Source organism: the organism of the source record quoted next, unplaced genomic scaffold (assembly GCF_019419815.1).
Source record: "Pyrus x bretschneideri cultivar Hongxiangsu unplaced genomic scaffold, Pyrus_bretschneideri_v1 Contig19, whole genome shotgun sequence".
Classification (NCBI taxonomy): domain Eukaryota; kingdom Viridiplantae; phylum Streptophyta; class Magnoliopsida; order Rosales; family Rosaceae; genus Pyrus; species Pyrus x bretschneideri.
Window position 1 is genome coordinate 2,807,096 of NW_025999490.1, and position 12,322 is coordinate 2,819,417.

General features: G+C 37.7%; 1 protein-coding gene across 1 annotated transcript; it reads right to left on the bottom strand.

Moving 5' to 3' along the window:
- Positions 1 to 1,724: 1,724 nt before the first annotated feature.
- Positions 1,725 to 4,224, bottom strand: LOC125476311 (9-cis-epoxycarotenoid dioxygenase NCED2, chloroplastic-like). Its single transcript, XM_048582187.1, has one exon. It carries the CDS (start codon positions 4,116 to 4,118, stop codon positions 2,301 to 2,303), a length of 1,818 nt encoding a protein of 605 aa, XP_048438144.1. The 5' UTR covers positions 4,119 to 4,224; the 3' UTR covers positions 1,725 to 2,300.
- Positions 4,225 to 12,322: the final 8,098 nt, after the last annotated feature.

A 12,322-nucleotide genomic window follows, 5' to 3' on the forward strand; every position in this document is an offset into this window, starting at 1 on the left:
TAAAGTCAAGTGGGACTTTTTGTATCCCCACCTCACTTTGCTGTAACTGTCACTGCCCATAAACATGTTTTTGCAAAGTTATGGCCACCATTGATTCTGCGGCAAATAAGAATAAAATGTCTTAATTTTAAAAAATCTGAACACATATATGCATATGTATTGTATTGAAATAATTAGGGACTTAGAGCTGCATGTGGGTTTTCACTATCATCATCACTACTTCTCATATGGTAAGCAACATATGTGCAAATACAGAAACCATATGTTCAATAAGTACTCATGGAGGATCATGTCATCAAAGTCTTATGGGCATCATCTTTATAATATAACAGTACCGTTAAGTTGTTTTAACTTGGTAATTTGACACATTATATGGCTTATCAAATGTATTGTTCTTATTTATCGTGTACGTATGTGTTGCTAGCGATAATTCATGTTACACGTAATCTTATCAAATAAGATATTTTCTATACTTTGTCATTATGTGATGAAGACAACACTCATACAGTATTGCTAACATAATTGTCTTGTAAATTGGATAATCGTTCATCCATATTAGTCATATAATCCATCTTTGATATGGTTTTTAGCCTTTTATGTATGGCCTAGGCCGCAAGAATGCTTCCATGAAAGCAAAGTTGTATACCGACATGATATTCAAGAAATTGGGAATCTTTAGCAGTATAAGACTAGAAAATGTGATGAACATTCCGATATTTTTTAGTACAAATGATATTTTATACTAATTTATGCTATAAAATAAAATTTCTGAACTCGTAGAACAGTGTGACTTCTTTCTCGGATCCTAAATCTATCACCCACTTACTAAAGGTTAGGCGTTAATGTTGGCTTTGACCATGGTTAATTGGTCAGAGAGGAAAATGCTTTGCAACCGACCGTTGGTGGGTATTTAGGGTTATGTGCCGACAATGATTCAAAAAGTTTCTGAGTTGGCCCATTCAACAGAGAAAAATCCAGTAGAGTAGATAATTTTAATTGCAACCACGGTCCCCAATCTTTTTTAATATTGTTAGTTTAGCTAATTGAATTCCAACCTCACAGATTTACGCTCTGAATTTTCCTTTTGTCAAGGGAAACACTCATACTATTGCACAAGTAATGTAATGAAAATGTCAGATTAATGAACCATTCTTCGTGGGTGCAAAATAAAGCACGCATGTCGCTTTACCTAGTTCGCACCGACTTCAAAATTTACCTCAGTTCGTGAGAGACCTTTTACTGTGTTAGGGAGAGCTGAAGAAGTAGTTCTCATCTCGTTAGAGAGGTTGTACAATACGGTTTATCAAAATGTAGTCTCCAAATTAACCCTTTACTAAATATTGTACGAACTTTGAATAACAACAATAAAAAATGAGGGGTAACGGATTCATATAGCTTGAGTGATACTATTCGGACACATAAAATTGACATATTTGTTTCTCATTAGCCTTTTTGAAAAAAAGTTTTAGTTCTTGAATTTCCTTAATTTTTATGTATCACGTTTTTCTTAATTCACGAAAACATTCGCGCTTCAGCCTTTTTGAAAAAAAGTTTTAGTTCTTGAATTTCCTTAATTTTTATGTATGACGTTTTTCTTAATTCATGAAAACATTCGCACTTCAGATTCTTAATTCACGTTTTTCCTAATTTTTGCTAGTGCTGGAAACAATTGCGAAAATAATAATTGCATATGGTGCAAATTCATAAAATAAAATTCTCAGATGTGTAAAGGTAAAACTGTAAATATATATTTATCTCATCATTTACAACAGAGAAAAGACAGAGATAAAATAGAGATCGATCTTCTGCATTAAACTATGGGAACTTTAACAAAAAATTCCCTGTATTATTCACCTTAACGAAAAAAACCACATTTTTACTCTAAAAAATCAATACTGGTACTATTCACTTACAACATTTTTTTGTCATTTTCGCTAAAACTCAGGATTTTCAAGCATTTTTCATTATTTTTCCTTTAAAATACATCACAGAAAGAAGAAAGAAGCAACATAAACCAGCTGAGCTCGAAAGGCAACCTACAATCCAAAAGCTACAAGCTGGTCTCCGATCATCATCGTCGAAACCTAATTACAGTACCCAAAAGATGACTGTAAAAAAAACTGTGTGCCTGCCTAACAAAACCAAAAAAGTTGGTAGGGTTAAAAAATATTCCAGGATAAAATCCGGGGACCTTGTCTGCTTCTCTGCAAATCCCTCTGGTAATGTCTCCCTTCCGTATTTTAACCCACCACCAACAACAACAGTAACAACATCTCTCTTTTTTTTTTTTACCGTTCTCTCTATGCTTGATTTACCAAGTCCTTCCATTCTATAAACGTCCCATGAAACCCGTAGGGCACCCTTGAAGGTAATTTTACCGTAGCCTCCAACTTCATATTGACCGCGTTAACAATCTGAAGCTCCGACTTCCAGTTCTTCTCGTCGTGAACGAACGTCAGAATGTAACCGTCGTCCTCCGACGCGCCCTCTTCCGTGCTCGGCACGAAAAAGGGCTCACCGCCGTACATTTTCTCGCCGTAAAAAAACTTTTTCACCTCCCCTGTAGAAAGATCAACTTTAGCAAAACCCGAAACTTTAGGCCAGGGTTCGGCAATTGCGAGGTAAGCGAACCGCGTTTTCCTCCCGAGTAAGTTCCTATTTACCATTCCCGCCTCCAAATTCACATCATCCGATTCAGACAAAATAGCCCGCCGATTCGACTCGCCGGTTTTCAAATTGAGCCGGATTTCGGACAGCACGCTCTTTAAGTTCTCGTCGCACTCGTTGAAGATCGAGTCGGGCGGCGTCATGCAGGAGCCGATCACGACGACCTCATCGGACTCGGGCTCCTCCCACGCGTTCCAGAGGTGGAAGCAGAACGTGTCGGGAGAGTCGACCCAGATGATGTCGTCGGCGTTGTCGGCATTCTTCTTAAGAATTCCGAACCGCGACATCTTGCTCTTGTCGTAGATCACGGGGGACCCACCCGTGATCATGTCTCCGAGCTTGAACACGACCTGCTGGTCCGGGATCACCACGTAGTTCTCGGTGATCGCAAAGTCATGCATCATGGTGGGCCCTGCCAATGGGATCTCCACGTCCGGGGATTTCGCGCCGTTGGGGCTGAAGTGGAAGTATTTTAAATACGGCTTCTGAACAACATCGTAGCTGAGCGCGTGGAGGGAGCCGGATTCCGGGTCGACCTTCGGGTGTGCGATCATTGTGGACCCCAGCTGGCTGTCGAAATCGTAACGACCCACCGTTTCGAGGTCCCCGGATTTAGTGACCCGGACATGGTACGGCAAGTCGTCTTCCGACATGGCCAAGAGGCGGCCGTTGTGGTAGACGAGGCCGGCGTTTGCGACGCCAGTGCCGTGGTTTTTGTCGAGGAGGCCTAAGGCCCCACGTGCGAAAAATAAGAGGAGGCGAGCGATGCCGGAGTGGCCGTGGAGCTCGCCGATGGCTTTGGGGAAAACGGGTCGCCCCATTTCCCTTTCTTGGACGAGCCTCTGGGTCTCCGTGAACCGGCAGGCGTAGCTGGCCGATCCGGAATCGATGCTGACGGCGTGAACCATGCCGTCGCCGTCGAAAAGGTGGTGTCCGGCCACGGGCTCGTGTAAAGGGTTGGCGCCGTTGCGGAGGTAGACGCCGTTAATGCTGTCAGGTATGGTGCCGGTAATTGGTAAGCCGTGGCTGACGGCTTGTTCCGGCACCGGAGCGTAGTTTCCGGCTATTTGGACACGTGGGTCTGAGGTTTTGGGAAGTGGGTTTTGGCGCTCGCGTGAGACTAACGCTCCTTCGACCATGTCGATCGCCATGGCAGCTGCTTTCTGTAGTAAGTTCCACTGTGGAAGCTGATGTGTTCCGGGTTTTGCAGGAGTAGCTTCCTTGGTAACTACTGGTGTGTTGTAGGGTTGTTTTGGGAAGTGAAGAACCGAGGGAGATTGCAAAGCACAGTGAATGCTACTAGAACTTCTGCGGTTTTTGCTGCTCATCAAGAAGATGGACCTTTTTGGGAAGCCCATAGGATCCACTACTGATGGGGAAGAAGAAGAAGAGAAAGAGTGATGCATTTTTGCCCAACTATTAGAGTTGGGTGCTTTTGGAAGAGTTGCCATAGTTTTGCGTATGTTCGCAGTGGTTTTTGCGTTTTTGCTTCTGTTAAAACCTCTGGATGGTTTTGATTATGAAAGCAAAGAGAAGAGAGGGAGTGAGAGGTTTGGGGAGAAAGTGGGAAATGTGGAGTATAAATAGAGTTGGGAGAGGAGGTGAAAAGAGTAGCTTGTGAGGAAGGGAGGTCCAGTCCACCTCAGACATCTTGAGAGAAGACCACGTATTGTGTTGGATTGGTGGAAAGGGCATTTGGGGATGGACATTCGAATTCCAATTTTTTCTTCCTCAAACAAAATGAAAATGAAAAGAAAATGGTAATGCTAGGAAGATTAAAACTTTTAAATTAAATTTGTAAATTAAATAATATGGTGATTGATTATTGAATTATTACTTAAGTGTTGATTAACATGTTTATTTTTTATTGATGATACATTATTTAATTTGTAAATTTGGTTTAAAGATTTGGTCGTAGGACATAATCATAACTATACCTAAATTAGAGGAGAGTAACTTACATAATTTAAGACGCTAAAGTAATTGTGCACTTAAGTCGTGTTGGTCATGTGAAAAAAAAAAGATCGAACGCAAAATAACAATGAATATTAATTTTAACTAACTGAACTATAAATTTTTTCTACGTCTGTAATTTGAAACAAAAGGGAATTGAATAATTGGGTTATTATTCAATTGGGGTTGTAGAATTAGGGACCAATAAAATAAGAGTAAGAAAGAAGGAACACAATGACACATGCATGCCCACAAAAGGGGAATATCAAGTGCAGAGGATTTTTTTAAATTTGCAAACTAAATGATGTGTAATTATTAAGAATATAAGCTCATTTATCAACGTTTAAGTAATCAACTAATCATCAATTTTCATGTTATTTAATTTTATTAACGTTTAAGTAATCAACTAATCATCAACTTATATGTCCTATACTTTTTAAAATTTTGTCTCCAAATACTATCTTCTTAGCATTATCCTTAGTGATGATACCCTTTTTTTATGCAACTCCGCGTCCCGCCCTCTTCAGGCCCTCATGATCAGGTCACCCCACCCCACGTGGCCGTTTTCTACTTTCTTGCCACCACTAAAATCGTGGTTAAATCACTTGCCGCCACACCTCCCCCTCATCCCTCCCACATCAGACATACGTATATTATACCAAAGTAAAGTAGGAGTAATCACTTTTTTATATTACATTGGTTAGGAGCTCCATTAGTTATTCGCATGGCATGATATAAAGTTGATATATATATATATATGTATTTATTTATAGCAATCTTTTAACAAGAGGGATTCTTATTTTTCTAAAAAAATAGGGACACTCCTTTGACCGTTGGATTTGACTTTAATGAAATTGTGTGGTTGAGATTGTGTGGCTTAGAATGATAGTGAAAATGCTTATGCTTTAGTTTTCTGAAGGCGGGAGAAAAGATAAAATTGATTATTAAGAAAATTTTGAGTTTGAAACTTACGATTTAATCTCAACCACACAATTTCATTAAAGTCAATTCAACAGTCAAGTGGATGCCCCCGTTTTTTTAGAAAAATGAGAATTCCTCTTGTTCAAGGGCCTGTATATATATATTGTATAGCGTTTAGTTTATATAACACGAGCTTTTTCAAAATGCACTACTCACTACAAAGATATTTATGTACCTTATAAACTCTTTTAGTTATTTGAAAAACGTTTTTAGTCGTTTCAAAAACATTGTCAAATAGAATTTTAGTAGGATAAAGTAGTATAGAATATAGTTGAAGGTCAAGTGAAGCAAAAATATATGATTTGTTTAGCCATTTTCACTATCCATCTGGTTGTGTTTCTTTGTGTTTGATTTGTTCTTGTTGCACATAACACTACGAATATGATGCCCCCTGTCATGAACTCTATCAACATCCATGGCCCCTCTATGTGACTAGCACGTTCCCACCCATTTTTTATTTTGTAAATGTTGCGCCCCATTGATTTAATTCAAAACTTTCTTTTTGTCTGGCTAGAGTAATTGTTGTGACCACATTGTTGTCCTTATTATTGTCATATTTATACCATATAGTTTGTTTTTCTTTATATTTAAAAATCCCAACCGAAATTCTCCATCATATCTCAACCGCTATCATAGAAAACAATAAAATAAAATAAATGAAAATTATTCTTGACCTCTTATCTGTATAATCAAGGTTACAATGTTAATTAAATCATACATGCACTTTTAATGTTTAGAATTCTATGTATTGTTCACATCATGTATGTACCTTGACAAGATTGAAGAATGAATGCTTAATTATTAATTTTCTGTATTTATTTGCCTTTTTCTGGTTGGACTGTATTTATTTGCTAAAAACATATATTGAAAGAGAGGTGCATGCTTAATTAGCATATATATATATATATATAATTATAAATTATTAAAGAACTTGCAACTCAAGTAGTTAAGATGATTTATCGTTCCATATGGGGTCCTGCATCCCCAAAATGCCAATGGTTACCTTCTTAGTTTGGGATGTTTCTAGTGCTTTTAATTAATGATGGGATCGAAAGTCGGTAATTTGGTGTGTGATTTGTAGTTTAGTGAATATATCCAGGACCCCAAGATGGGCTTCGGGTTGCTGTCGAATATCAAAGCCACCGGAGGCACTTTCGAGGGCCACCGGACAAAGAAGGATGATAAAGATTGCTGATGGTGCATTATCTTCACCTCTCCATATATATCTTCACCTTACATAAGCAACTATTGTTGTATGTTTCCTGTTGGAGAAGACTTACATATCAAACTTCAAACCTAGACAAGTAGGGACTGCCTTCTTTAATTATAATTAACAGGATAACCTAACCCTAGACAACATTTTCAAAGTACCATAATTTAACTCCATGGTTTGATAGAGTCAAACAATTTAAAAAGTTGAAAAGAATACATGGATGATGCATCCAGCAAGCAGCAGATACTCAGAGTCACTTTCATTTTACACACGGTATATGCTCAAATGAAATAAAACAAGGAATGAACCACATTTAACTGCTTCATTTACTGGTTTGTTATAGAACCTATTTCTTAACAATAGTTGTTAACTTAACAAAATAGTAGAGCCCTATCAAGCTTTACCAAAATGTTCTAATAGTAGTGTACCTAATTTTAAGTGAATATTTCCTTGCATAAGTAACCAATACTATATTTTATACAACTGCTAATATGTATAAAATATCCTTCCTATAATATGAACCAAAAATCAATTTTCTTTTGGTAACTTAAATGTGCAATTTCTTCATTATATTTTGAAATAGAAGAGTGAAATATGTTTTTATTTATTTATTTATTTTTATTATGAATCTCAAGTAAGTGTTATGAAATCTCAAGGACTTCTCTTCCGTTTGAGCTATACTATGGCAGGAAATACTCACTCCATTTCCAGCCTTACCACTGTGGACTTGATAGTATTTTTCTCATGGGCCTTCCTTTGCCCATGCACTGGACTTAGAGAATATTGTTATTCATTCTGTTAAGGTTAGAGAGGATAAGATTTAGTTTTAGGTTAATTCTGTTCAATTGTGAGTGTGAAATGATCTCTCTGTCCCTCTCTTCTTTACGAAACCTTTCTCCAAATATTCATCAATAAAAGTCGTACTTCTTCGTCTTTTTGCCATCTTAACACTCGTGGACCCTGCAGGTTTAATTACTACAACGACCGTCCAAGCAAAATATATATCAAAGTGACTCGGAAAGTTTTGAAGGTGGACAACATCGGATGGGGTCATCGACACCATGAGGGATTGGTGAAATGATGAAAACTTTCTAGTACAAGATAACTAGTATAACAGAGATCTAAAGTTTTCCAGTTTAATATTGTTAAATATTGGCCAATCCTTTTTGTTATGCATCTACATATATGTGTTACAAATGAATCTCACGTTAAAGGAAAAATGATCTTACATATGCTTATAAGAATTTTCTTCATAGTATCAGAGCATGTTGTCTCACGTGTGAAGCTAACGATCACATATGAGGCCACGTGTTGAGAATAAATTTCACGTTGATGAAAAAATGAACATTGCATGGACTTATAAGAAATTAAGCTACTTCTTATTTTGCCAATAAATTTTATAATGGATCTTAACTTTGTTCAATGTGAATGACTGCTACTCGTTAAAAGAACAATCCAAGCCTAAGGAACAATGTTGCAGTCTAAGCTACTAGTGAAAAGCCATGCATGACGCTTTGCTGTCCTAGCTAGCTCATAGGATCTGATTGGCTTTGAAAATGACAAACCACCCAATTACTTGGTTCGCAATTCCGGGACAAATAGTATCACAACACAGCGTTGGATTAAAATGAAAATTGTGCCATTAATTTGGGGGTCACACCTCATTATCTATTAGTTAAATGAAAATGGCGTTTCAGGACAACCCTAGCTAGCCAACTCCCCGACCCAAGTTGCTTAGTTTAGTCATTATCATTTCTTAGTTATAATGTACAATGATTGGATGTAAAACGTTTGTAGATGGCTTTTTTAATATACCGTCAATTCCCAGGAATTGGACATTGTTTTTTTTATTACTTAAGCCAATTTTAATCGTTCAGACAATCGAACTAATGAAGAAAAATGTTGCTGTCCATTACTAAAGAGATATGACATTTAGGCCATCCACGGCTCATCTGACTGGCCTTGACATCGACAAACCACACAAATCGCTTCACAATACGGGGACAAAAGTACTTTTACTACATCATATAGTGACAGACACAACTAGCTTGAAGGAAATGAATGGTTTGTGCTCAACTCAAACGTTATGCTTCCTGTTTACAGTTATGTTTTCATAACATTCTGTTTCCTCACACAAAAAGTAGGTTTGTAATATATATACACGCACGCGCACACACGCATATATGTGTGTGTGTTATACAGTAGAGCTTCTATTATTATTATTTTTATTGTCCATTTTAGAAATTTGAGTGCTCGCTTTTGTGCGTTGAATTTGAACTCATGGCATCTTCAAACAAAGTGGTATTCTTCTTTTGTCCCTCTAATTCTAAAAAGAATATTAATCAAACTCTTCGTGAGTGTCGGTTTTGGTTTCTCTGTGTTACTTGGATATAATATTTACTTTTTCCCGTATGTTCTTCCCTTTATTCAGCAGTTGTAGTAGTATGGATTAATATATTATTAATCTGGAAAAGCACCACCTTGGATAAGGCTTTAAACGCGTATGTTTAAAGATTAATTATTAGTTGAGTGGATTACCCATAATCATCAAAAGCTTAGGATAACCAGGTTTCCGATCCATGAAGCCGGACAAATCACATGTTAGCACTTAAAAGTTTAATTAATTAAACCCTATAAATTAAGGGAACTGTTATTAGCACTCCACAAATCTCATTCTACAATTCTCACAAGTGTTTTTGATTTCTAATTATAGAAAGTTTGAAGTGCAAAATAAAATTTTTAGAGTGCCAATAACAATTCTTTAAATTAAACCACATTATAATAATTATAACATGAACCAATAATGAGTTAATGGATGGGTTAAAGCTCAGAAACCTGATTATTTCAAATGGAGAAGCTGGTTATTGTGGTAGTTAGCAGTTGGCACATGGAATACACAAGAAAATATATTTTGAAGAACTATAATTTAGAGCAATAATAGTTTGATTAGTGCAGTCGTTAATTGAGATTTTAGAAAGTGGTTTCTGATGATGACAAATTTTTAACAATATAAGTCAAGGTGCAATGAATTGGATTCATAGAAGGTACCATCTAACTTTTTTTTGAAAAGAGGAGAATGATATTTCATTCATTGAAAAAATGGCTTTACAAATACATATTATGAAGAAGTCGTTCAACTGCCAAAAGGGTTTTTACAAAGTAGATCTAAAAATGTTACAATAAAGCATCACTAATCGTAAAGTAATGAATAGACATCAAGCACTCGTCCGAGTTTATTGGAAACCGCAACAGTACATAGGTCAATATAATCGTTAACTTATGTTACACAAAAATTATGTGAGAACAAAAATCTCAAATCATATATTGGGGTAGAGAGTACAATGCCCATGAGTCTAATCACACACCTAATCACTGTCACGATCCTATAACACCAAGTGAAGTAGATTCAGCAAATCAAACAACTCTACTCTTCACAATTCACACATAGATCCAAAAGAGATATAGCACACCAAAACGAAAAAAATTAAATGAAGCAACTCTCCTGTAAAGAACAATCAAACTAGAAACTCTCATAAATAAAACAATTCTTGAAAAGTATTAAACAAAAACAAAATAAAAAAATAAAAATCATTGTCACCACTCCACTTCCCCTGAATATTCAAAAGTTGTATCACAGCACCGGCTAAACATAGCGTCGTACTAGCTAAATCCGATCCCTAGTCAATCCGACAATCTTCCATGATTTTGGATAGTTGAAGTTATGCAAATATGACTAATCCAAAGTAAGTGGAAGGAAAACGATTATTTTAAAAGATAAGAAAAGGGAAGGGTGTAACATCCCACCTTGCTCAGGGGAGTAGATCCTGTAAGCCTTATATATATATTCTCATCCCTACCTACCACGAGGCCTTTTGGGAGCTCACTGGTTTCGGGTTCCATGAGAACTCCAAAGTTAAGCGAGTTCGCGTGAGAGCAATCCTAGGATGGGTGACTCACTGGGAAGTTCTTGTGTGAGTTCCCAGAAACAAAACCGTGAAGGTGTGGTAGAGGCCCAAAGCAGACAATATAGTGCTACGGTGGAGTCGGGCCCGGAACAGGATGTGACAATTTGGTATCAGAGCCTAACATTGGCCGCGTGTGTGCCGACGAGGACGTCGGGCCCCTAAGGGGGGTGGATTGTAACATCCCACATCGCTCAGGGAGTGGATCATGTAAGCCTTATATGTATATTCTCATCCCTACCTAGCACGAGGCATTTTGGGAGCTCACTGGTTTTGGGTTCCATGGGAACTCCGAAGTTAAGTGAGTTCTCGCCCAAGATGGGTGACCTATTGAGAAGTTCTTGTGTGAGTTCCCAGAAACAAAACCGTGAGGGTGTGGTAGGGGTCCAAAGCGGACAATATCGTGTCACAGTGGAGTCAGACCCGAGATGTGGTGGGGGCCCGAGCCGAGATGTGACAAAGGGTGAGGAATAAAGAAGGGATATTTTGGATGTTGTCCTTAATTACTAATGTACATTAATTGAAATTCAGATTTTGATCAAAGTCTTTTGACTTTGTACACATCAACATATTAGCATTAATCAATTTCCATGTCAACTATTTTATATTTTAAATTAAACATTATATTAAATATTGTAATATAGACATCCTTTAAACCAATTTTTTTGTCCGAACATTTAAAGCAATTAAATAAAATAAATTACCACATTTATGGGATATAAAATCCAAACATTAAAACCCATATGTGACAACAACAAGAAAAACAATGTACCCATATAAATTCTTAATATAAAAAATGATTAAAGGATAGAAAAATGGAAGCAAACCATAAGACCAAATTACTTAAGGGTACATACTATATAAATCTTACAGGAAAAAGTTATACATGTATGGGTACAAAAAAATTTAAAAGAAAAAGTTACAATGGCAGTATAGAATAAAAGTTGGGTACATGGATTAAGGAACAAGAGAATAGAATGTACCCAATGAAATTAAAATTGCATTAAGAGCAATATAATGTTCATTTGTTATGATTTTGCAATATGATGGTTGTGACATCCCACATCACCCAGGGGAGTGATCCTTAAATGTATATTCTCATCCCTACCTAGCACGAGGTCGTTTCGGAGCTCACTGGCTTCGGGTTCCATGGGAACTCCGAAGTTAAGCGAGTAGCGCGCGAGAGCATTCCCAGGATGGGTGACCCATCGGGAAGTTCTCGTGTGAATTCCCAAAAACAAAACCGTGAGGGCATGGTTGGGGCCCAAAGCGGACAATATCGTGCTACGGTGGTGGAGCGGGAAGTGATCCGCCCCGGGCCGGGATGTGACATTTGGTATAAGAGCCTAACCCTGGTCGCGTGTGTGCCGACGAGGACGTCGGGCCCCTAAGGGGGGTGGATTGTGACATCCCACATCGCCCAGGGGAGTGATTCTTAAATGTATATTCTCATCCCTACCTAGCACGAGGCCTTTTTGGAGCTCATTGGCTTCGGGTTCCATGGGAACTCCGAAGTTAAGCGAGTAGCGCGCGAGAGCATTCCCAG

Bases quoted from the DNA above. Each gene is read 5' to 3' on its own strand.
- LOC125476311 (XM_048582187.1), bottom strand. From the start codon at position 4,118: ATGGCAACTCTTCCAAAAGCACCCAACTCTAATAGTTGGGCAAAAATG.